At 49.0% G+C, this 26664-nt stretch overlaps 1 protein-coding gene across 4 annotated transcripts in view; it reads left to right on the forward strand.

Moving 5' to 3' along the window:
* Positions 1 to 26664, forward strand: part of IFT43 (intraflagellar transport 43) — an 82126-nt gene that overhangs the window by 43835 nt on the left and 11627 nt on the right. For 3 of the 4 annotated variants that reach the window (XM_043556683.1, XM_043556685.1, XM_043556684.1), the window contains exons 4-5: positions 14337 to 14369; positions 15026 to 15072. The exons of the other annotated variant lie outside the window; for it this stretch is intronic. In XM_043556683.1, coding sequence (XP_043412618.1) covers positions 14337 to 14369; positions 15026 to 15072 — 80 coding nt within the window. The remainder of the gene's footprint in view (positions 1 to 14336; positions 14370 to 15025; positions 15073 to 26664) is intronic. 4 annotated transcript variants of the gene reach the window in all.

A 26664-nucleotide genomic window follows, 5' to 3' on the forward strand; every position in this document is an offset into this window, starting at 1 on the left:
TAGGAGGCCTTCAGCCCAGAGCAGGGTGCTCCAAGTACATGTCAAATACGGTCAGGTGTCTGCCTTGGCGGCCATTTCCTGAGCTCATTCTGGTCACCCTCCTTTCTTAGGGCCACCCTTTCGCCATGCACCTGTTAGGAGTCGGGACCTCTGCCTGTGTCCTGGTCCCCTTCTGCCACTCACTCGCCATGTCAGCCTAAGGCCAGTCGTGTGGACTCTTGGGGCGGAGGCTCCCCTGAGGGGTCTGAACTACATGATCCCAGAATTCCCTTTTCAGCACTGGAGTTTGATTCTAGGAAATCCCAAATAGATAAGGCTTGGCACGTACGAGATTTCTCCTCACTGAGCCCTGAACCGAGAGTAAGGAGGAGAGGGCCAGTGTAAGCCTGTCCCACTAGCTCAGCACGCTGGGGCCCTGTCTCTTCAGCATTAAAACAGAGTGGTCTCCCGGGCCCTCCAGAACTCAGAAAGTATGTTTAAACTTCTGAAATCTGCTTTCTAGATGGCTGCTTGAAACCTTTTAGTTTGGGAATCGTTGCCTTGAAATGAAACCGCTAACAAGCACGGAGGCGGGGGCAGGCCTTCCAGGCACAGGGGCCGGGTGTATGCGGACTGAATGTCCACAGTCGGTCTGGAGTGAACAGAACTGGCTGGCGACAGCCCGGGGTTTGCCTAGAGAAGGAGATGGCAGCAGACGGTGAGGTAGGAAATGGGCTGGAGCACAGGACCTTGAGCTCCAGCACATGGGAGAACAGGGAGCCGCTGAAGTGTTGACAGGTATGTGACCAGTGGTGCGAGGGACACATCACACCTCTTCTGAATGCCTTGTTGATGTGGTATGAGCTTGGGGTATTTGCAGGGGTAAAAAGACACCCATTTCTCCCTATGCAGAGTCATCTTCTTAAAGGTTGTCTTAGCTCCATTCTCCATGGCAGAATGTTGTCTTTTTAGACCAGACAAAGCTGTAGAGAGAGTCTACTCACCTTTTCTCCCCAAGTTTGATGGCTTTTTTCCCCAGCAGACTTTGGGGACATTGCTCCTTCCTATTCTGAGAGTGCATTACTCTTGTATCTGACTCAAATGCTTGCTTTCTCCTAAGAGAACTTAACGAAATCTGATTGTGTGAGGTTGGTTTTTCCACAGGATCTGTGTTCCTTCTCAATTAGGATGACTTCTCATTTGCCACTGGATGTGCTGTGTTTGTTGAGGCTGCATTTTTATCTGCAAGCCACAGGGAACCCCACTAGCAGAGGCTTAAACAGAAAGCAATTTGTCTCAGAAAACAAGAGGTCCAGGCTTCACAGTCCTGGGCTGGTGTGGCAGTTCGGTGGTAACGACATGGACGGAACCCTGTCCATCGTCCTGCCCACCATCCTTCACACATGGGCCTTCGTCATTGTGTTCATGCCTCATGGTTGTATGATGGCTGCTGTGTCTCCAGCCCTCACGTCTGTTTTCCAGGTAGGAAGAAGAGAGAATGACATGGAGGTGAGGGTGAAGGCTGGTGAAGGATGAAGGAGGTGAGGGCTCTTTCTTAGCGGGAATTTGTCTTTTGGAGGAAAGGAAATAAGATCTGCTTTCCAGGGATGACCGCATCTTTCTCATTGGTCAGAAATGTGGTGTATGCCCACCCCTCAGTGTGGAGTAGGCTGGGGAATTGAATGTCTTTAGTTGGGCTCATTGCTGACCCAAACAAAATTGGGGTTTGAATCCAGAGGAAAGGACTTGTTTTCTGTGGTCAACCCCATCAAATGGAGCCACAGAAGTCACTGGGTGAGACTGTCCTACCATAAGGAATGTATTGTGCGATATGAATTTTTTTAATGTTTATTTATTTTTGAGAGAGAGAGAGAGACAGACAGACAGAGACAGAGCATGAGCAGGGTAGGGGCAGAGAGAAAGGGAGACACAGAATCTGAAGGAGGCTCCGGACTCTGAACTGTCAGCACAAAGCCCAGTGTGGGGCTTGAACTCATTAACCACAGGATCATGATCTGAGCCGAAGTCAGCCACTTAACCTACTGAGCCACCCAGGTGCCCCAAGAATGTACTGTGGGATATGGAGGGTCAAGTGTGCTAAGGAGCTTAGAAACAACTTCACCTAATTCTAGAAGCTCCCCAGCAGTGGAGAATCCCTTCAAAAGGATTTGAAAGCCAGCAAAAGTTGCATTTTAGACAGGGATAATGAAGGAAGGGAACCAAGAGGCAGAGAAAGTAAAGCAAGGGACAGGAAACGTGAGAAGGGTGCCTGCTGAAAAGCCTGGAGGCTGACACTGGAGGCGAAGTTAATGTCGTTGTAGCGGGCAGTGTCCAGCTGGCGGACAGGCCTGGGAGCCAGGCAAAATGTTTCCCGTGTGGAGGTGGGAGGTACCAGGCCAGGCAGTGAGGGAGGGCCGCTGGGTGTGTCCACTGAGGGCTCCAGGCAAGTCAGCAAGGGGTAGCAGGTGCAGGGGGGAACAAGGGATCTAGAAGCAAAAAGCCTGAAGCAACTCAGCTGGGCAGCCAGCCAGCACCCACCTTGGGGCTGGGGTTCAGCGGTGGGACCAAGGAGGAGAAGGACAACATGTCGAGCATGGGCAGCATAGGGAGTAGAGACTGGGGTCAGAATAATAACAGTCATAATAACAGTAGTCACGATAGTAATGGGGGCAGCAGCCACTGTTCAGAGGACTTCCCGTGTGCCATGTACTACACTAAATGCTTGGCATGGATTATAAGCTCATTTGATTCTTTTTTTTTTTTTTTTTAATTTTTTTTTTTCAACGTTTATTTATTTTAGGGACAGAGAGACAGAGCATGAACGGGGGAGGGGCGGAGAGAGAGGGAGACACAGAATCGGAAACAGGCTCCAGGCTCTGAGTCATCAGCCCAGAGCCTGACGCGGGGCTCGAACTCCCGGACCGCGAGATCGTGACCTGGCTGAAGTCGGACGCTTAACCGACTGCGCCACGCAGGCGCCCCAGCTCATTTGATTCTTAAGAGCAACCCTGTGAAGCAGAATGTGGTGTTACCAATTTTGTGGTTTTTTAGTGGCTGGCGTAAGGGCACACACCTAGTGAATGGTAAAACTCTGCTTTGAACCCCCGGACTCCAGAGGCCTGCTCAGCCACTGGTTTTTAAGCCAGTGTTCAAATCAGGGCCCCAGATCAGAGCTCAGCACTCACACGTAGGCTGGCTGGCTGGGTCCCAGGTGGTTGAGCCCAGGGCTGCGAGTCCCCTGGGACCCGGAGAACAAAGGGCTCCTTTCTGAGAAGCCCGATTTGGAGGTTTGGAGAGTTCAATACGAGCCGGCAGATACCTCTTTCCAGCTGCTTGGAGGGAAAGGAAGTAGAAAGGAGTCAGTGAGCAGGAAGAAACCAACGGGAATGTTAAGAGGGGGTTAACTGTTCAGAAGAGGGGGGTAAAGGGAAAGTAAAACTGCCCTGTGTGATTGGGAAGGTAGTGGCTGCTTTGACAACCCCTAAGGGAAGACTGCAGTGGGAAGTGTACTAGGTTCTGAAGTAGGAGGGGAGCTTGTGTTTATTGTCCCTGAAAATGATCGACTAAAAGAAAGAGATTTTCCCTTCCTCCCTCCCTCCCTCCCTCCCTCCCTCCCTCCCTCCCTCCCTCCCTCCCTTTCTCCCTTCCTTCCTACCTTCCTTCCTTTTCTATTTTTTTCTTGCCATGTTGACATTGGGATCTGCACACCAGCACATCCCAATAATTGAAATTTGGGGACCCGATAAGCCAGTTCCAGGGAAGGTGGTGAGACTAGGGAATGAATGGTGTAAATGGGGAACAGGGAGGGTGGGGCCAGGACAGGGAGAGGCAAGGTCGGTGTCATTCACAGAGCCAGGGAGGGACCTGAGAAGTCATGGCCCCTTCACGTTACAGATGGAGACAGTGAGGCCTGGGGTTGGTGAAGCGACTCAGGTGTAAAATCTCAGAGTTAGAGAAGCCCTTACATGTCACCTTGGCCTGCTGCCCAAGGTCATACAGCTAATTAGTGTAATAGGAGGTGCCACTCATTCTACAGCCATGCCCGTCCACAAAGCTCCCGTGCATGCATTTATCAAGTTCACGGAAAGGCCATGCACTATAGTATTTGTGCAATAGCTCTGTTAGCATGAAATTGCCTTGGCCGCAATCCTCTGGGACCCTTACAAAAATGCAGTGTTGATTGTATGAAACAATCCGATTGAACAGAAAAACTTTCAGAGAAAAAAGTTATGGACCCCCAAGCCAGCCAGTCCCCTGAGGGGCACTCGCAGCTCTGCAGCTTGAGCAGGGAAACGCCAGGAGGAGGTGACTAGGGACGCCAGGCACTGGTTAAAATTCCCCTGACATCAATGAAGTGATCTCCTTGTCCTCCCTGTCATGGATTCAGTCTCTCAAAATGAAGTGCATGTGTGAACGTCATACCTAGCCCTTCCCTTTTCTTTTCAGTTCTTTGTGGAGAAACAACCAAGAACAGTCTTGGTGCAGAAGCAGCAGCTTGGGCATCCGTGGGTATGAATATATGCACGGAGTACAACCCCGTCACACGATCTAGGTTTTTTCCTGGTCTGTTGTGTGTGCCAGGGATTTTGCTTTTTGACCCATTCTTCTCTCACCACAGCTGGTCACCAGTGGCTACACTGGGCTCTCCTGGTTTCGTTGGAGAGGCCCATGTTTAGAAGCGCCAGGGTGTTCTTGGCTCACCTGTAGCAGGAGGGCACCGGGGTGGGTGCTGGGCCTTCCAGGAAGCCGCCCCACACGGTGGCCCTGCACTGCCTCGATGGCCTGGCATACCGATGGCCGGCTGGAAGAGGGTCCCCTGTAATGGCACGTGCCACCTTCTCTTGGAGCACCTCATCACTTGGCTGAGTCTGAATGTATTCATGGGGCTTTGGGGACCACAGGATATAACAGAGGGGCAGAGAAAACAGTGGGGAAGTGGCTGGAAGGGAATGTTTAAAGGTCGCTCCATTATAGAGCGGAGAATTCTCTAGAGGAGAAGCAAAAGACGCAGCCCATTCAGTGATTTAAAATGGGCTGAGATCCAGATTTCCAGAAACACCGGTAAAGTTTTGCCCCCGACTTGTGGACCCATGATTGCCTCTTGTTTCAGCCCCCGAGCCCTGTGCCGTTTTGCTCTCTGCCCTCCCAGTCCCACCTCCCAGGCACTGCGTGCGGCTGCACCGTCACTCTTTGCCACTAGCCTCCGGTCCCTCCGGTCAGGTCAGTGAAAGTCCCTGTTTGCAGCTCTTACATCGTTAGCACCTTTCTAACCCTGCTAATCTGCCCACCTAACAGAGAAAGAATGCACTGTAGGTCAGACTTTTGGCAGACGGCGATACCCAGCTACGATAAAATAAACTCTGCGATGTTAAAAAACACTCTTGTTTTTCGCGGTTAGCCTTCTGTCTGGCTGGTAATGGTAGCTTTCCATTGAGGATGGAAAGCTTTTTCAAAAATAAGTTTACGAAAGTAAAAGTAAGGAGCCAACTTAAAATATGAAGCAGGCACAGAAAATGCATGGCTGTCGCACAACCCACGAAGGTGGCATTTGGAAATGACAGCCTGTTGGGAAGCCTGTGCAGCCGCACTTCTCCGGACCCGTTGCCGTAGCCGGAGGGCGAACACAGCCTCACGCCCCTAACCCCTTCGTGTGCCCCCGTGCCACACGGGGTGTGAGGTGAGCCGCACTTCATTGCCACCTCCCCTCTCTTTAAATTCTGGGCTTGGATCACTTGGAGGGACAAAAGGAACCCGGCAAAAATGCATATGTCCGGGGCCATGATTCCCTCCTAATGCCTGACCGGTGCCCGTGCACATGTTTTTATAGCATCGGTACCAACACGTCTGCATGTCAGCCACCCCAGATCCCCCGCTGTCTCCCGAACACACCTGGCCCTTTCCTCCCTCCTCCCTCCTCCCTCCACCCTCCTCCCTCCTCCCTCTATTCGAATTGTGTCCTCCGGCAGGAGGAGCCTGCCTGGGGCTTTTCCACCTGCCGCAAGCCTGCCCATCTTTCAGCGGGCAGGCCCTCTGGAAAGTCTCCCCTGACTCTTGGAACTGGCGTGGCTAGTTCCATCTCTGGTGCCACCGTGACGTTTTGCTTCCGTCTACCTCACTTGTCCCGGTAAACTGAGGCCAGCAGTTGATGAGGAGTGGGAACTTTGGTTTCTGGCGCCAGCTCTGTGTCCGGCTAGTCCCAGGGCTGGAACTTCGGTTGCTCTAATAACTAACTCCTTGTCTCCGTTTCCTCCCGTTGGAGGTGCACAGGGAGGGCGGCGGTAGTTTTTCAGGCCCTGCCACATATGTCTTCTGGAGGTATTACTGTTATTTCTAGAATGTTCTTTTCTCCAGCCAGATTGTCAAATCCTGAGCAAAAGATCCCCAAATCTCAACACCTAGTCATGCCAAAAGTTACCTAGTAAGGTGTCCCAATAAAATAATGTTCGTTTGAGACACCAAAGATATGGAGTTCCCAATTCTTCCATTCTTTAACATATTGATATCAGGCATTTACATACATTTTATATGTTCCCACAATTATTTTTCGCTATTACAACTTTCAACCTTTTTCCCTCCTGATAAATGCTCCTTTAGAATTTGAATCAGAACAAAGATGTTATTTTCAATCTGACCAGCAGGGGGCAAACTTCACCCAGGAATTGCCTTGTAATTCACTATGTGTTCAATTTGATAAGGCTTGGTAGTCCATGGACATCCGTTTTCATCTTTCTACTGAACACCTTGTGGACGATACCAGCAGAAGCTAAATATGATATAATATGACCTAAAACCCCAGAGTGCCAACATTTGAGTGCTGAGGAATTCTTGCTTGTCTTTAAAACAAGGGCGAAATACAATACCTACAAATATATGCCGGACTCCAGACACACGAATGGCAAGAACTAGGAACCGAGGGGAAAAACAGTGGGGGCTTTAACTTTCAGGAGTGATTTTAATGAGGAAAAACCTTGTGGCGAAGCAAAATTGCATGACAGATCTCTGACTTCTAGTAAGTGTTATAGGTGCAGGGACATCTTAGAGCAGAGGAACCCCAGCTGCCCAGTCGACAGCCTGATACTGAACAGACACGGTGGCCGTGATTAGTGGCAATGTCTCCTGTGCCCAGATTTCGGTTTTCCCTGTGAAGACTCTTTTTGTGGGTCACGGGGTTCATAAAATAGAGCCTCAGTTTCTGATGTGCTAGTGATGTATATGATCTGGGACAAATTACCTCCCTTTTCTCATGCCTTGGTGGAATTGACCTCAGTGAAGTTTGGAGGCACTTGTGAGATTTCTACTGGACAGTGAAAAATTATGAAAGTAGAGGGGCGCCCGGGAGGCTCAGTCGGTCGAGTGCCTGAGTTTGGCTCGGGTCGTGATCTCGCGGTTTGCGAGTTTGAGCCCCTCATCGGGCTCACTGCTCTCAGCACCGAGCCCACCTCAGATCTTCTGTCCCCCTCTTTCTCTGTCCCTCCCCGACTCATGCTCTCTCTCTTTCAGAAATAAATTTTTAAAAATTTAAAAATTATGAAAACAGAAAACCTCACAAGAAAATGGTATTTCGGCTTCTTTTCCTCCGGAAGAGTGATAGTTTTTGAAAATGTAAGGTAGCTTTGGCTCCATTTCAGCTGGTGTCTCATTCTTGCTCTTCCCCTTGCCAAGCGTTTATGAATTTAGCCCCTGGCTGCGGACTTTCTTCTTTTCGTCATGGGAACCCTGTGGGCTACACACCGTGGCTTTAACTTTTTTCTCCCAGGCAACAAGTTGCACTAGTGAACCATTTGTCCGAAGCCTTCACATCCAGATCAGAGGCCACGGCCCTCGGGGACTAGGCTCGCAGAGGGCCTTTCCCTGGGACAGTCGGGCCTCCAGATTCCTGGCACTTTGGTCTATTTTAAGCCTGTTCTGTCTTGCAGCAGGAAGGTGAGTCTAGGGTCCAATGTGTGCTGTGGTTATTAAGAGACTTCAAGGACACTTCCCCCCATTTATCCCAGTTATGTCCCCTGCTAAAATAGGTTAACGGTGTCTAATTAACCACTGAACATTGTCATGCTGCATAAAGATAGCATCCGGGCTGTTCTCTGAGCCGTGGTACTTTATCTCCATTTAGATCTCTGCAGTATTCCATTAAACTCGAGAGAAACATTTTAACTGAGATGATGTCTACATTAGGGCTGCCTTTCACCCTTCAGCACGTAACCTGTGTAAGCAGCAGCTGAGGCCTTCTCGCTGCCGCAGCGGGGAGGACAGAGGAGACGGACTGCAGGCAGGAGGCTTTTTACGTGGCAGCGTTTCCTCACCACGGAGCCCCAGAAGGAAACTAAGGCCCCAGGGTTCAGTAGCGGTCCCGCGTGGCCGCGGTCACAGGCTGGGCAGTGCCATCCAGCCGGTCCTCGGCTGCCCGAGTCATGCCCATCGAATGGCAGTGTGGTCTGTGAATGCCGAGAGAAAAGAACCGTATTTGAGCAAAAGAACTCAGGAAAGGAGCGTGTGTGGAGGGAAAGGTGACTTAGCTGCGTGGGGTCTCCTTTTTTGGCACGTGCAGGCTGTCCAGTTGTAAAGAAAACATACACGATAAGTCTCACAGAAGAGTGAAGGCGGCGTTAACTACCAGATCGTCAGGCCAAAATGCGGTCCTGCTGTGGTTGCAAGTGTGTGGTGGGAAATAGTCGCTGGATTTGAAGCACAGTCTATGGGACAAGCGTTCCCCATCGTGTAGAACTACCCGCGTGTTTCTATCGTGGAGGGGCTCAGAACTGGACTTCGGTGCCAGCCGCCCCAGAGCTTGTATCCCGGCCCGACAGCTTTCTAGCTGGGTGGCCTTAGGCGAGCTGCTTTGCTTCTCTGAACTTGTCTCATTTGTAAAATGGAGCAAATCAAAAGAGATAATGTGATAGTTCAATAATGTTGTATCATACTACATAGAGAGAATATATAGTATTATAGGATGGTAATATATGTAAGGATAATATAATAGCATTGCGCAGCATCCAACAAGCTCAGGAAATGTTAACTGTTGATATCATCAGTCGCCAGCCTTCCTGTGACAGGCTCGCGGGAGCGGGGCCTGGGAATGGGCCTCCCCCTGAGGAGTGAAGGTCTCTGTATGGAGCCGAGGAGAGGAAACCTGGTGTGAGTCCGAGGGAAGCAGGGCAGTAACCAGGAGGGATTGGTTGAGGGTCGGGCTGAAGACGAGGCTTTAAATGGAGGTAGGGATACCGACCAGGTATGTCTGTGTCACTCGCGGGAGAGCAGGAAGCCAGAGTGCCCTTACTCCTGTCTCCCTGTCTTCACAAGGTGGGAGGTGAAGGAGAACATTCCTGTCATTGTCCAGAGCTAAAGCTTCATTCTGCAAAATGGCCAAAGCAATCAGCCAGTGATGGAGTAGCTCTTCAAAAGAAACCTGGCATTTAATTAACTTTTCAAAGCGCTGGTTCAGCAACCTCTGTGTTCTACATTTTGAATATTGAACAAGCATCTCTAATCGGATCTGAACCGCTTCTGGGCCTGCCGAGACGAAGAGTGCCTGCTCAGGTTTCACGGGCACCGTGGAATCTTGTCTGAATTTCAGGAGAGCCAGCTCAGGATCCCTCAGGAGCAGAGGCTTCAGCTATGAAGGCTTTTCCTGCCTCCCCTCAGCCTTCCGGTCAAGGCAGAGTTCATTGACACTGGTGTTAGAAGACAGCGGGCAACTCAACAGCATAAGGCGACAGGGTTTCCGTTTTGGTGCTCAGTACCTGTCGTTCAGCACACTGGTTGAAGTGAGCTTCAGGGCACTGATTCTCATACGTGTGACCCGGTCCCGTCTCTGGAAATTACTTCCTCGGGGGGCCTGGGGTGAGGCCCAGCACATAGACACTGGGGAAAACAACAAAAAACTCAGTGATTCTCTTGTGCGCCGCTGGTTGAGAGCTGTCGTGGTAAAGGATTCTTTCTAGTTCTCTGTATCCGCCTTTGCCTCCCGTAAGTGTGGCAAGTCAGGAACGGACGGTCTGCACGGTGAACGCACACAGGTGTCCGGGGGCCCGAGGGGCGTCTGAAAGCCAGCGGGTACCCGCTTTTGAAAAGGCCCAGGCCAGAGTGTTTGGAATCTAGGGTGCAAGTCAGGAGATGGGGTTTCTTGCGTCAGCCTCGTGACTGACTCGCCCCGTGACTTGGACGGAGCGCACGCCTCTGTCACATAGCGTCTCTGAAACCCGCTCGAGCTCATCCCCAGAGCCGGGCTGAGCTGGCGTTAGTGTTGGCAGAGCGCCAGGTGAAGAACACCAAGGGACACTCCTCCTGTGGAAGGTGGTGGGCTCCCACCCCCCCCCCGGCCCCCCCCTCGGGAGCCACTTCTGGGACAGAAGGCACATGGGCTGGGGGTGCAGCAAGAGACCAGATGCCCAGGGCACAGCCGACTACAGCCCTATGGACAGTCTACGCTGAAGCTGGGCCCGGTCACGCTGTTTCCTCAGAAGTACGTCTGTATGGAGGAGATGCCCCGGAACCCTCCGTCCTCTACCTCAGCCTCCACCTCCCCGCAGTCTGTGGGAGCCCAGATCCTTCTCTAGTTACCCCACCCTATGGCGCTGTGATAAACCACGGTGTTTGGGTTTTGTTGGGTTTTTTTCTCTTTAACCTGTCACCGACAATTTAAAAATACACTTTACGTCATGACTGGGTTTGTCTGTTTATAAAACTGGGGAGGGGGGGAATGTTTATGTAATACATTCCCTTACCACTTGTAGGATACTCTCTTTTCTGTTCTACTCTATGCTGTTAAAAAAGAAAAAGAAAAAGACCAGAAAGGCTGGCGATGATCCACTAAATTGATTTTATGACTCACGGTGGGTCATGACCTGTAGCTGGAGGATCGCTGTGCTCGAGTCTGTGTCCTTGTGCCGGACTCTGTCAATGTGTGACTGGAGGTGCCTTTGGGGACCAGGCAGGTAAAGTAGATCTGCGAAGTGGGTGGGGTCGTATATCAAAACGGCACCTTAAATTCTGTTACTGAGGTGCACGTACGGATTAGTTGCGTGTTCGCATTTCCGTAAAGACACGTACGCTGTCACTTCTGAGACGTTCTTCCCACTTAGCCTTCCTTTTGCTTTCTGGCTTTTGGTAGCTGCGAAGCTCCGGGAAATGCTTCTCTTGCTTCTTAATTCCTATCTAAGAGAGCCAGCAGTGCAGACTGAACGACAAAGACACTCCTCCTGACCACCTGCCCCAACCCTGTGCTGGGAAGGGCTGGGGGTTCAGGCTCGTCACAACCACACTTCACTTGAGTTTTCTATAAGGGAATGCAGGCCCGGCCTCGCAGGCTTTGTCTCTGAAGGACTCAGAAGTCTGGATTTTTGTACAAAATCTCCCAGTGTGGGCAACAAATTCATGTTGAAACCAACACAAAAATGAACACCAGTGTGGTCCAGACAAACTGACACGCTCCTAGGTAAGGCCAGAAAGCGCTCAGCTTTATCAAATGCAAGGCACTCCCTGGTCTGTTCTCCAGGGCCTTGCCCAAGTTCCCACTGGCCTTTCCATCTATCCCGAGCAGAAGGCTTGCCCAGAATCTGCTATTTCAGGCAGAGAGAGTGAGAGAGAGGGAAAAAAACAAAACGAGAGAGAAGAAGAGAACATGCCACCCGAGGGCATCCCCACTCTCTGTTCTTGAGGGCTCCATTCTTATTTTTATTATTTTTTTAAAGGTTTATTTATTTTTGAAAGACGGAGAGAGAGAGCGCTAGGCATGCGGAGCAGAGAGAGAGGGAGACACAGAATCCGAACCAGGCTCCAGGCGCTGAGCTGTCAGCACTGAGCCCGATGCGGGGCTCGAACCCACGGACCGTGAGATCATGACCTGAGCCAAAGTCGGACGCTTAACCGACTGAGCCACCCAGGCGCCCCAAGGGCTCCATTTTGATCTTGTTCCTCCTCATGGGGTGAAATGAAATTTTGAAGGAGTCCTTGGGCCACCCTGGAGTGAGAGAGAGTAGGATGTGAACTCAGCAGCAGTTATGCTGAATGTGAAACTCCTCCCCGTTTGGATGTGGAGTGGATAAATGGCAGCTAATCAGCCTTCCCCTGAAGATTAGTGGTGCCATTATTGCTTCCTTCAGACAAAATCACTGCTACTTTGGCCATGGCACGTTGCTTAGGAAGGGACGATATAATCACAACTCTTTGGGGTAATCAGAGATGCTATGTCTCTGATGTACAAAATGCAGGTGCTGGCCGGCCCGCCTGGCCTCTTTAATCACGTTGTTCTTCTCTGACCCTGTATTCAGCCAAGCCCTTCTGCTGTTGGTGACGTATTCCTGAGGCATTTGGATGGTGGGTTGTAAAGTTCAATTTCACCAGGACAATGAGAGGCAGTGGTTCTGGGGAACGTACATGAGCTGAGAGTAGAGCCTTCTGTCCTCCCACACAAACAGGTGGCTTTGGTGGCTGCTAGGTGCTCTATGTTTAGGATTTTCTTGACTCAGATGAGTATTGAAGACAAATATCCTCCAGCAACAACATTGGTGGTGATGCCTTGGGCACCCGTCTGCAGTTTACGTGTGGTGCCTCCCTTCCACCTTTTCTGTCCCCCGTGCCCTCCTGGCCCTCCCTGCTTGCTTAGTCCCTTTACTTTCTCTTTAAGAGTCAAAAACTACAGCCTGAGAGATCCCCTTAGAGTTGTTCCATCCAGTTCTTACCCATTCTCTTCTTGCCAGCAGCAGCCAAAACTCTCCCCCCCTCCCCCTCTTCCTTCCTTAACAGTGCAGTTGATGTGGTCTGAATTTCATGGAAACTAACCTATTTAAAGTTGGGCTTAATTTCTAATTACATTCAGGATGGGGGTGGGGGTTGTTTGGATTTTAAGGGAATTGTGGGTTGGTTCCCATGTAGCTCCACTGGCAAGGCTAGTGGGCCCAGCACTGTTGAAGGCCTTCTCATGCATCCTGGCTTTTGGCCATTATGACATTGCCACCACCCTGTGCCCATGTTCATCATGGTGGTTGATTTCTGACTTGCAAGAATTCATTAAAACACACCACACACACACACGCACAAAACCTTTGTTACTGTGGAAATTTTCGGACATACAGAAAAGTAATCAACATGTACCCAATACCCAGCTTTAATAATTGTCAACATTTTGTCAGTCTCATTTAGAAGACTTTAGATCAGTGTTTCTCACAGTGTCAGTAGTGATCAACTTACATTAGGATTATCTGGGGATTTGTTTAAAATGCATATCCTCGAGCTCCCCTTTTCCCAGAGCAACTGATCCAGAGTGTTCTCTCTGCCAGGTCCAGTGATCTGCATGTCTAATAAGCTTCCCAGATAGTTCTTTTAAAAAAAAAAAAAAAGTTTATTTCTTTATTTGGAGAGAGTGTGTGCACGCAAGGGAGGGGCAGAGAGAGAGAGAGAGAGAGAGAGAGAGAGAGAGAATCCCAAGCAGGCTCCGAACTGTCAGCACAGAGTCCGACGCGGGGCTCAATCCCATGAACTGTGAAATCATGACCTGAGCCAAAATCAAGAGTCAGATGCTTAATTGACTGAACCACCCAGGCGTCCCTTGAGATGGTTCTTATGTACGTTGAAGTTTGAGAACCACAGCCTTAGATAAATGTCTGTATACTTAGGCTTCCTGTTCTCATGGAATGTCTTAAGGGCACTACTTGCCCAACATCACTCACAGGGTCTTCTGATTCTTCAGGTGGAGGCTACAGAAAGGCCCAGAGCCTGCAGCTCGATCTGTATGGCTGGTTCATCCATTTTTGCTCCTGGGAAGCTCCACATGCTAACAACTAAAGCTCCAACTAAGACTCAAGGCCTCAATCCTAAGAAAGTGTTCTATAAATTGGTCTGTTAATTGTTGAAAGGAGGGCACCGTATCGTCTCTATCCTTTTGCGTTTTGAACTTCCTAGTCTGCCCTTAAACTCAACGATTTCAGTTGGAGTTATACTGAAATAAGCCTAGGCATTACAGGGGCGCCTGCGTGGCTCAGTTGAGCGTCTGCCTCTTGATTTTGGCTCGGTCAGTCTTGTGGTTTGTGGGTTCGAACCCCGTGTTGGACTCTGCGCTGACAGTGCGGAGCCTGCTTAGGATTCTCTCTCTTTCCCTCTCTCTCTGCCCCTCCCCCGTGCTTGCTCGCGCTCTCTCTCTTTCAAAAATAAATACAAATAAAATAAAGTAAAATAGAGAAACATGACAGTGTCTGTAATTCTCTCATGTGGGTTATGGGCCTTGGTCTAGAAAGAGAAATACAGATAAATAAAGCACTTGGAATATGCTAATTTGCCCTCACTTTTGAAACCCCCTCTCCTCCATACCCCACCAAGACATGAGTCTAGTGGGTTCTCACAAACCCTGTTTTTCTGTTTTTCAGGTCAGGAAGGAGGGCTTCTGAAGAAATAGAAGAGTATGTTCCCAGCATATTCTTATGGCATCCTTTGGGGACCTTTGCTAGCCGTGCAGGCTTCGCGGGCATCATCCGTTCAGCCTTTGTTGGACTTAACGTTAGAAAATGGAACACATCTGACCACAGTCTGCCCCTTTAGTTATGCACGTTGAATCAAGAGTTCAGTTAATGCTGCTTCCTCAGCCGGAGGTCTGGACCCTGGCACTGACGTCCCCGTCCCTCTCCCACCCTGTGGTTTTTAGAATTGGACGTCCAGGTATCAGAGTGCTGACCCATGGGTTCTGCTTATTGGTACAGATGGGAAGAAGCAGCACCGGCTTTCTAAACCCAGCCTTCTCCTAAGACTTCCATCAAAGAGAGAGAAAGAAGGTTTCTAGGCAAAGATAGAGTGTAAAGGCAGAGCCACTGGACGCCAGTCCCCCCAGGGGGTGAGAGGAGCATCCGTGTCATAGTCTGTGGAACGGTCCCCCGCACAGCTTGTGCCACCGTATATGGCAGACCCGGTTGCCTAATTAGGTCTGACCAAGCTGATGGAGGAAAGTGGGTCCAGAGACAGTTTCATCTGGGAGAAAGGATACCCACAGCGACAATTTGGGCGGTTTCTTTCTGTGTCTGAAGTTGATTTTCTTCTTTCCTTTCCTTCTTTTTGGGGGCAGTCACCGCCTCAGACAGCAGAGCTTGGATGGATCAGATGACGGAGGAGGTAAGATACCTTTGGAGGAAATCAAAAACGCTTCCAGAGAGGCTCCACGGCCCCCAGAGCATTTCCTGGGTGGCAGTGAAGGCACTGTTTGCCGCAGCCTTACCGGGCTGCAGTGGCCGCATCCTGTCATGTCTCCGTGCCTCGGGGGAGTGCTGCTTCCTCTGCCTGGAGCACCTCGCCTCCGGGGTTATCCTCCAGCCCTACTTGGCCTTCACAACTCTGCGGAAGCATCACCCGCTCTCACGTGTCCCCCCCCCCCCCCCCCCCCCCCCCCCCCGTCCCCACGCCACTGCCTCTCTGACTCAGAAGTTTCTCCCCTGTGCTCCCACAGCGTGCTGGGCAAACTTAAGTTATAATAGCTAATGTTTATTGGGTGTTTATTCTGCCGGGCGCTATTCTACCAGTTTATATGTGTTAAAGCGTTTAGTCATCACAACGACCCCGTGAGATGGCGCTATTCTCCCCATTTTACAGATGAGGAAACTAACATACAGAGACATTAAGTAAGTCTTCTTTCCAGTTCGTCTTAAACTCTGTGGTCCAGTGAGGATAGTTTCCACTGCTACGTAGCTACTCTTTTCTTCTATGGTGTCTAATCTGCCATTAAGGCCATTCGGTGCATTTGTTCTTTCAGATAATTGTATTTTTCACCTCTAAAAGCTCCATTCAGTTTTGTGTCTTCCAAAATTTGATTACGTTTTGCTTCATCGTTGACAGTAGCCTTTATAGTAGCTGTTTTAAAGTCCTTTTCTGCTAATTCTATCATCTCTGTGTTTCCTGTGTTTCTTTCTACTGACTGATTTTTCTTCTGGTTACAAGACATATTTTTCTGCTTCTTCGCGTGATTGGTAGTTTTTTTATTGGATGCTGGTCATTGTGAATGCTGCTATGTTGAGTGTCTGGACCTTGTTTCTGTTTTAGTAGGCAATTATATCTGTTTTTTGTTTTTGTTTTTGTTTTTTAATTTTTTTTTAATGTTTATTTATTTTTGAGACAGAGAGAGACAGAGCATGAGTGGGGGAGGGTCAGAGAGAGAGGGAGACACAGAATCTGAAACAAGCTCCAGGCTCTGAGCTGTCAGCACAGAGCCTGACGTGGGGCTCGAACCCACGAACTGTGAGATCATGACCTGAGCCGAAGTCGGAAGCTCAACCGACTGAGCCACCCAGGCGCCCCGGCAATTATATCTGTTTTAGGAGACAGTTAACGAATTTGTTAGTCAACTTGGTCATTTTGTTTTTAAGCTTTATTAGGGCAAGTCTAGAGCTAACTTTATTGTTTTCATACTTTAAAAAGTTTATTAGAGATGGTATTAGCAAAATGTCAGTTCTTAACAACTATAGGCGCAGTATAATCCTAATCAGACTCCCAGCGAGTTTCTGGATATTGACAAACTAATTCTAAGGTTTACATGGAGAAGAAAAAGAACCAGAATATTCCCTCTCTCTCTCTCCCTCTTTTTTCCCATAGAGTTAACTTTAAACAGTAAGATCCCCAGGCATCCCTGCCTGGTGGTTCACAGGACTCTCCACTCTGCCTGGGTGGAGCTGAGCATCTTCCAGTTCTCTGTAAGCTTCGGGGATTGTTCTTTCTTGGTAGTAATACGTTGTCCATCCATGCGGAACCTGACCCTATACACACACAGCTTAGAGTGCAATCAGTCTAGATTTCTGCGGCCCTTCTGCTACATAGGTCCTCTCTCTCATCCTCTGCTTCTCCGGTTCCAGCCACCTTCGCCTACCTAAATTTTGACCTCTGTCTCCTCAACTCCACGAGATCTCCATGATCCACTTGGCGTTCCCCCTCCCTGGGCCAGAGTCCAGGAGGTATACACCCAGGCAGGAAGCCAGGGCGGATGGTAAGGTCTCACTCATTTCCCTTCTCTCAGGGATCACTGTCCTGCACTTCCTACTGTCTGCAGTCCGCACACAGTTGTATCTGTGTTATTTCCAGGTTCCTAATTGTCCCCTGCAGGAAGGTATGCCCGGTGCTGGTTACTCTGTCATGGCTGCAGGTGGAGCCCCAAAGCTTTCAGTAACTAACCTTTGCATGTGACCACAAAGTGAAATGGAGCATTAAATCTAGAAAGCTTAGATTACCTGTGTTTCGGCTGCCTCACAGGATTGGGGACATGTGAGACGTGTGAACTGTACTGGGATAATGGTCGAAATATAGATTCCCAGGCCACCAGCAATCAGAAGCTGGAGTTGGGGCCCAGAGATCTGTATTAATGTAAATACACTCCCTGGACGAATATTTTGCACACCGAAGTGTGTCAGGCCTGCCGTAATGCCTCAAAAGTCAGGATTGAAGACAGGAACGGACAGGAAGTATGAAAAAGTACTTCTGCCTTATTTCCTGCCAAAGGGGTTTTAAGGTAAAAAGGTAGTCATAGGAGGTCAGGAATTCAGCTTCTGCTCTGAGATTTAGAGAGCTCCTGAACGGCTTCATAGTTCTTAAGTATTTGACTCTTCTTTTTCTATTATCTCTTATCGACAGGGTCATTTCTTTTTCACCAGATCTTCTTCCTTAGCTCTACTCACTAAACTCCTTGTCGCTGGCAAACTCGTCCACCCACTAATGATTTCCAGTTAAATGAGCCCCTGTTAAATGAGGGATCCTGCGTTTCTGTTCCACAAGTCTCTTTCCCAACACGTGTACCTGGGTTGTCTCGTGTCAGTGCCAGATGTGGTGGCTCCGTGATTGGTGGCTGCTGGCCACACTTTTGATCTGCCTGTCCTCACAGATTGTCTCTCCGGACGTTGATTGCACAGGATAGCAGGGTGATCATCCAGGACGATGGGCCAAAGAACTCAGGGAGGCAGGGGCCCCCCGGACATTGACAAGGCTGTTAGGTGGTTAAGCAGCAGTGAGTGTGGACATTATGATGCTGCTAACTCTGAGGTGCTCATTAAACTCATGGTCTACAGAAGGTTTACTCAACTGGTATCTTTTCCCGGCCTCCTCCTACCCTAAACCTTAAACCTCTTTCTAACTCCCTTCAAAGGACTTCTGAAATCCTTCTTTCTCCATTTTTTGCGACGTGTGAAAATGCTACATTTCAAGGAATAACTGTTCAACATTACAGCACTCATTACCTCTGAATGCTGAAGTTAACACACATCATAAACGTGTGTTATTAGAAGGTTGCGCTGGCTGCCGTTGTGACGTCGTCACATCGGAAGTAAAGGATTTCAGCTTTGAGCACCTCTGCAGGCCATCTCGTCCCAGCCTGTCATTTCACATGTGACAGCACCGAAGCTTAGAGATCATCATACAAAATAGGGTTCTGAGAGGGACTGTGGTCTTCCGACTCACAAAAGAACGCTCGCTCTCATAGCGCTTATCCACCGGTATCGCTGCCATCACCACTCATCACCAAACTCCTTTAATTCTCAAGACAAATCTATGAGAAAGTTTTTAAAAATCACCTTCATTGAGGTCTAATGTACATACAAGAAAATGAATCCACTTAAAATGCACCAGTTGAGTTGTGACAGGTGTATACGCCCCATGAAACCGCTTCCGTAATCAAATATGGAACATTTCTGTTGCCCCTCCAGAATTTCTCATGCCCCTTTCCAGTCCATCCTTCCTCTGCCCCTGTCTCCAGGCGACTACTGATTCGTTTTTTGTTGCTCTGGGGCGGTTCGCATTTTCTGGAGTTTTATGTAAGTTGAATCATAAGTACATATGCTGTTGCGTCTGGCTTTTTTCACTCATTGCAACGATTTTGAGTTTATCCAGGTTGTTGTATATATCGTTAGCCTGTTACGTTTATTGATGAGTACTATTCCGGTGTATGGACATACCACATTTTGGTTATCTGTTCACCTGGCAGTGGACATTTTGGATTGCTCGCGATCTCCATATTAAAGATGAGCTGACTAAGGCAAAGAGAAACATCCTTGCCCAAGGTCACACAACTAGTAAGTGATGACACTTGGAAGGCGGCTGTGCTCACCTCTATACCACCAACACTACACAGCCCAGCACCAGGATTTGAATACAGATCTTGACCCCAGAGTCCTTGCTCCTGGCCTCTGGGCTGTCACAGATGGTGTGACCCTCAGCTGTGTTGGTGTCTCCTTCCACAGGTGGGTTGTATTCATGTCAGCTCCCACGTTTGTAATGCAGAGTGCCTAGCGTGACTGATAGGATACTTAATACAATTCCATGAAGGAAGGAGAGAAGAAAGAAATCTATTTGCAGAGAATACTCCTAGTATTTCTTTTCCCCTTTCATAAACTTGAAGTGTGAAATTAGTGATTTGGCCTTTATTTTGGCTCTGGAGGTTTAACACGTAAAACCCCCTTCCTTGGCACAGTGTACTTGATTTTACCTTCTAGGAGGGATGCCTCTTCCCCGGCATAAATCTGTTTTCCGTGCAGTTATGCCTGAGTCCTTTAATGGAAAATCAGTTCATATGTTACACTTCACACTCGACTTCGTCTATTTGACCGTATGTGAATGTTTAGAATCCATTATGCAGTAGGAATCATATGTTACCTATAACTAGTTTTTAGAATTATCTTTGCTCAGAGAATTACTTGGTTGGCTAGTGAAGGCTGCTCCTTTGAACTTAGAATAGCCAGTGGGTGGGGACACTCCATGAATGATTGCCCTGAACCATCCATGGATGCTCATTCAGCAATGCCATTAAGCAGATCTTTGGGTGCCTTGTGAGGGAACCTACTGGTGCCCATAATAAAATCACACCCAGGTTCTTCAAGGTCACTGGTGCGAGGAGCTTTGTCACCTGGGAAGAGGCTGCTGGTTTCCTTGTACTTGGTAGGGGTGACAATTGGCCAGCAATCCCAAAGGAGACTGAATCTTAGGGAGTAGATACGGGGATCCAAGGTCTAGGATCCAAGCAGGCGGTCTTGTTCCACTACCAGTCTTAGAGGTTAGATTTTATTGAAGAAAGGCAGCAGGTGTTCGTACAATGCCTCCTGTGGCCAGGACTGCCCTGATGCCAGAGATAGTGGCGAGTAAGGCAGCCCTTGCCCTCTGAGAGATTCTGATGTAGTGAGAAATGCCCCCTCCGTTCCCTCCCTGTCTTGTCTAGGAAATTTCCAGGAGCCATGTTTCTGAGATCTGTGTCTCAGCATTCAGCCTCCCAAGCTCTGGGTACGTGTTCTCCTTCTTCCCTGGGGAAGATGCCCAGGGAGAGAAGAGAAATGCTTCTTCCATCGATGTGTCAGACTTCCAAGGAAGAGAGCAGGAAAATAGAAAAAGAAAGGGGCTTTTAGGATAAGATTTGTTTTTAGAATGAGAAACGGGAGTGAGTGACGTTTGGAGGTGGCTTAGAGTCTGCTGGTTAGCTAGAATGTCCTGCACGGGACTGTTTGCAAGGCCATGGTGGACCACAAGCTTGCATACCCTGAGGGGCCAGACAGATACCATACGCACATGAAACAGCACACATGTGAGACAGTAAAGGATGGGGGGGGGGCCTGTGGTAAACCTAGAGAGGAGATGGCATAGCCTGAAAGTTCAAATTCATATTTCAGAAAATGACAAAGACTTTTCGAAATCACTTCATTAACAGAACAAAATGCACCTGCAAGTTGGATTAGGCCTTTGGCAAGTGATCTGCGAACGTGTCATCAGACTTTGTAGGGCTGTGCTCAACGGGAACACAGAACTTTGTTGGGAAGACGAAACAGAAGAGATGAGAAGCGTTATGGAACTAAGACAGCAGCAGGATACTGGATGGCAGAGGCAGCCAGTGGTGGTTGCTGTGTTCATGAGTTCCATTAGGGCCCCAGTTCAGGCGACAAAGAAATCCCTGTGGGCTGAGGATGCTTCAGGAGGAAGGAAGAATGAGCAGTAGGTCCTGAAGGCCAGGCAGGATTTGAAGGAGGAGAAGAATTCGAAGGGCCTTCGTGGTGAGGCCTGGCAAGACAAGCTCGTTCTGCAGAGCAAAGCCCTGATTCTGGTCCGTTCTCAGCTGCAGATTTTCAGTGTCCCATATAAACTGCCTTTAATGAAGTTCGGAGATTGCCATTCATCTAATTTGCTGATTCCAAGTGGAATCACTCACAAGAGTTGACACAGTGTTTCAGGGAAGTTGGGAGTCATGAGTATGAGAATAGCTGAGAATGATGGACAGCCAGAGCCCCCAAATGACCCCAGGGTCCCCAAATTGTAGGATGGCCACACTTATCTTTCTTATTTAGGTGGCCATCCTTTAGTGGCACGATTATCCATCCCGATCCTTGGAATCGAGTTTCTGGTTTACACTAAGGCGTTCGGACTTCTTCTGTCATGGAAGGTTGTGTGGTGTTAGAAGAAAGAACATCAGATCTGGAATAGGATCGAACCCAGGCTCTACACGTGACTTTGGGTGAGTCATTCATTCAACCACCATTTGTTGAGTACCTACTCTGCGGTACTCAGGGCTGGGCTCTGGGGCTATGGTGTTGAAGAAAACGCGCGGTCCTTGGCCTCTTACTGTTTATAGCGTGGTCAGGGAAACGGGAACTACGCAAATGGTCACACAACTAGATAAGTAAGGACCAAGTGATGATTGAGCCCACTAGGGGCAGAGCTCAGAGCGCCATGAGAGAGAATAGTGCAAAAACCTGACTTGGATTGGGTGATGAGGGGAGGCCACCCTGAAGCAGTGGTTTTTACACTTCAACCAGAGGGAAGAGTGGAGTTTCCAGGAGGGAGGGTGCGAGCAGGGGGCCGGGGGGACCCTGGTAGAGGAGACTGCAGGTGCAAAGTCTTGTCACCTCTCCCAACTCCAGAAGGGTTTCCAGCTCCAAAACACAGCTCTCAGAAAGTGAACTCTGGATAGAGTGTGAAGCTTTGAAGACGAACTTTGAGAAGCACAGAAACGGGGAAGAGCATTTTCTTGTCCTGAGAAAAGATGGATAATATTCAGGGTGAAACAACTTCTGAAAGTACAATTAGATACAGACTCAAATTTCCAATAGTTTGTCTCAGAGTTAAGGTCAAGTTAAGAAGGAACCTGTGAGCCCCCAAAGATGTCTTTCACAAGTAGAAAGTCTCTAAAAACAGGAGCTTTAAAGGAAAGGATTAGCTCTTTCTCACATTTAACCACTGCAACTTGGCGTGATCCAGGACCGTGGGCAGAATTCTCACTGCCTCTTCCCACCATCTCATCCCCACTGGAGAGGGCTGTGCTCTTTGCAACTCGGATTCCGTTTTGACAGAATCGAATACCTCCAAACCTCGGGAATAATAAATCCTTATGGCCGACCAAAAAGTGTTTAATTCCTAAAGGACCAGCCGGGTTGAGCCACTTCTAGCCAGGGGCAATTGGGGACTTAATTCTGTAAGTGTAGCAATCTGGATGATCTGAGAGCTCTGAGTTTAAGGGTAATTGCTCAATTTTCTGGCCATGTCAACAGGGAAAATAGGTAAAAGTGGCTGAACACAGCCAAGCAATGAGGCTGGATGAGATGTGAGATGCTGGACTGTCAGTGGAATTAGAAAAATGGGCTGGCGCGCCCTCACCCCTGTCTTCCCCTCTCCCCATTCATCGCCTACCCTGGGCTTCCCATCTCTCTTTTGGGCTGCTTCTCACTCCTTACTTAATCTTCCCCCCATATTCTGTGTCCCTTCTGCAAACAGCAGAGCCGCTACGAGACTGCACAGCTTCAATGTGGAGAAAGAGAAAGTGGAAAGAATTAAGTACAGATAAATTAGAACCCTGACATCTCAATTCCTTTCTCTTGCTTAGTAAGAACGTTCCATTAGGGCAGCATTCAGCATACGGGACTTCTTAGTTGGTTCCCAAACCTACTTCCTTTGCCTCCCTAATCTTTTTAAACTATTACAGTCAGCACTAATTTTTTTATTAAATAACGTTCCTTAAAATCTATTTGTTTTTTCTAAGTTCAGAGTCAGTAGAAGTGGACACTAAGGTTTTCCTGAACTCACGCCTGCCCACCCTTCCCTGACACACACCCAAGCAGGGACTCCTTTATATTTAAAATTTTTTTTTCAACGTTTATTTATTTTTGGGACAGAGAGAGACAGAGCATGAACGGGGGAGGGGCAGAGAGAGAGGGAGACACAGAATCGGAAACAGGCTCCAGGCTCCGAGCCATCAGCCCAGAGCCTGACGCGGGGCTCAAACTCACGGACCGCGAGGTCGTGACCTGGCTGAAGTCGGACGCTTAACCAACTGCGCCACCCAGGCGCCCCAAGCAGGGACTCCTTTAGCTGAACATTTGCATCACAGGTGTGGGGTCTGTTGGCGGGGAGGCGGCGGGGCGGGGGGTACTCACTGGTGCAAGGGTTGACTGTCGTGTCTGTTGTGCCTCCGCTTTGGTCTCTGTATATGAGGTAACAAATTTGGAAAAGGAGCCATTCTTTTTTTTTTTTTTAAGTTTATTTATTTTGAGAGAGAGAGAGAGAGAGAGCGCACACGAGCAAGTGGGGGAGAGGCAGAGAGAGAGGGAGAGGGGGAGAATCCCAAGCAGGCTCCTCACAGAGCCCAGTGCAGGGCTCAACCTCACGAACGATGCGATCATGACCTGAACCAGATTAAGAGTTGGACGCTTTACCAACTGAGCCACCCACGAGCCTCGTCTTTAAATTTTTTTTTATTTTTGAGAGAGAGAGAGAGAGAGAGAGAGAGAGAGAGAGAGCCTGAGCCTTAAGCAGGCTCCATGCTCAACACAGAGCCCAGTGCAGGGCTCGATCCCACAACCTCAGGGTCATGACCTGAACCAAAATCGAGAATGGGATGCTCAACCGATGGAGCCCCCCCGGCACCCCAAGAGAAGAGTCATTCTCGTGGGAAACGGTATTGGTAATTCGTGTTTGTGCTCACTGCGAGCCAGGCCCTGTGCTTTTACCTGCAGTGGCCCTCACGGCGGCTCTCGGAGGAGACACTGATTATCACCCCTGTACAGAGGAGGAAATGGAAGCCTTGGCACGTGAAGCCGCTCACGGAAGTCACATGGCTGTTGCGCAGCGATGTGCTGGTTACCGTTTGACCACTGGCTGTCCAGGGGAGCAAAGTCCTCACGGGGTTAGTGTTTGCCGATTTCTGTGGTGTCAGTGTCCTCACCGTGACTGGTCTCGGGCTCCCAGAAGGACATCACTGACCCCTACAGGTGTAGAAGAGAGAAATTATCACAGGAGCATGGATAAAGTGAAACGTAAAATTTAGGAAGTGCTGAGTTTTGACTGTTGATTGCCTTTGTTTTTAATATAATTTATCTGGTTATGAGGGTGTATAGCTTAGTCCTTAATGATGTTTACGTGTAACAGCTTGCAGGCAGTATTCCTAATCATTTAGCCGTTGGCTCTTACAGGCCAGGATGAGCTGCTCTGGCACAGCCCCGCTAGCTCGTAGGCGGTGGAGCTGGATTGCAGACGTGGTCTTCGGGACTCCCAAGCACTCTGCTGTCACAGCCGTCCTCGTCCTTGTTGAAGCATCGGGTTGGTGTCTCAATCCTGCTTATTGAGGAAGCTAGTCTCCACTCATTTTTCTAGCCCCCTGTTGCAGATCCCTTCCCACCCCGGTTCTCAGACTAGCCTGCCAGCCTGTGTCCTCGGCTCTGCCGACCCTCCCACGCTCAGGTTTCGCCTACAGGAGTGGCCCGGCTGACAGGCATAAGCCGAAGAGACCAGGCTCATACAGCCCCGTGACATGAAACAGAATCTTTAGGTTTGACTGTTCCTCTCTTGTTATGCTTCGTTTTTTATCAAATCCGTGGAAATCGCTTTTAGATGATGATTTCTTGTGCCCGTGCTGAGTCTTCCAGAGAGGAGAACCTGCTTTGGAGGTTTCCCTGGGCTTCGGCGGGTGGCAGCAGGTGTATCGGGTGTTTGGGATGTTTGTGAGAACAAAGGCCCCACAGGGCTCCTCCTGGGGCTGAAGGGCCATGTTTGTAGTTTTCACACCAACCTGCCCCTTTGAGGTGGAGCAGAGGAGACAGACTGACACCTCAGAGACACGGACACTTGAAAGACTGTGTGGGACGTGGGGGAGCCCCAGCCAAAGGTGCTGAATCATGGTGTGGGCTGAGGGCATAATGGGGCTGCAGGTGGAATCTGTGCAGGTTAGTTGCATTATGGAAAATGAAATTTATTACAGTGATTCTAAACAAAAGATTTGCTGTGCTCTACCAGTAGGCCACAACTATGGCTGGAACATTTGAAAAGACTCCTCTGTAACCAAATGTGACAGAAAGAGTTGGTTGGGCAATATATATACATATATGTACATATACATATACATATACATATACATATACATATACATATACATATATATGTATATATATCATGAGATATATTCCTTTTTTCATTTTCTAACATTTACTTGTTTCTTTTTTTTTTTTTTTAACATTTATTTATTTTTGACAGAGAGAGACAGAGCATGAGTGGGGGAGGGACAGAGAGAAAGGGAGACACAGAATCCGAAGCAGGTTCCAGACTCTAAGCTGTCAGCACAGAGCCTGACATGGGGCTCAAACTCACAAACGGTGAAATCATGACCTGAGCCGAAGTTGGATGCGTCACCAACTGAGCCACCCAGGTGCCCCCATGAGATACATCGTAATGGACACCCCAGAATAAGATTGTCTTAGAGATAGAATAGTCCTTCTTCGTTGATAAGGAAACCTAGGACCAGAGTTGCTAAGTAATTGCCTGAGTTCAGCAAATTGGGGGCAGATCTGGGACCCATGTTTCCTGATTTCTAATCGGGCACACACTGCCGTACAACTCTGCGGACCAGAAATCTGGGAATTCAGTTCTTCCTTGATAGGCAGTTAAAGTCACATTCTTGGCAACAAAAGAAAAAGGGGCATTAGTAGATACAGACTCTAGAGGCCACAGGGTTAACTTCTCTATTCTCCAATGTGGGTATGGCCAGTGCTGGTCCCCAGAGTGAGTGAGACACCAGAGGGGGTCACATGGAACTTGCCAGAAATTTCTTCAATGCAGCCAGAGAAGTTGCTTTTACTTACTTACTTACTTATTTATTTATTTGCAGGAGGTGATTCAAGGTCCCATGACCCTACCCTAAGCAAAGTATGCACTACCATAGAGTAGGCGTCTACAAATTGACTCCACAAACATGGGAGAGACTGGTTTGGCTATATTCTTCTGGCATCCCCAAAAGGCAGGGGCGTCTGTGAGAACCGAGTTGAGCTTTCAGCAGATCTTAGTTCTGCTTTGTCAGCTCGGTTACATCCTACCTTACCCCCCATCCAGCTACAAAGCAGAGCCCAGTGTCTTGACCGGACCTCTTGCTCTGTTGGCAGAGCTGGGACCGGGTGCTTTACGCCACGCGTGGTGCCCTAAAATCTCTAGGTCTCACCAGACTTTCCAGACTTACAGTCACGGATGTCTTTACCTGAAACGTGGCTGACAGTGACTTTTCTGGGTTCCATTTCCTCTGTTCCTGTGCACAGCCTGCTTCCATGTGCCCATCTGAAGAGGCAGAATAGGAGAATGGAAACCAAAGCCTGGTGCCATGCGTGCGCACGTGCTTTAAATGAGGCGCATTGTATTAACCTTCCTCCAGGAACACACACGGAGAGAAAGCTCCGTCAGCACTCTGTCATGCTATAGTCAGTTTAGGGGAATGTGATTAAT

The sequence above is a fragment of the Prionailurus bengalensis genome, chromosome B3 (genome assembly GCF_016509475.1).
Source record: "Prionailurus bengalensis isolate Pbe53 chromosome B3, Fcat_Pben_1.1_paternal_pri, whole genome shotgun sequence".
NCBI lineage: Eukaryota > Metazoa > Chordata > Mammalia > Carnivora > Felidae > Prionailurus > Prionailurus bengalensis.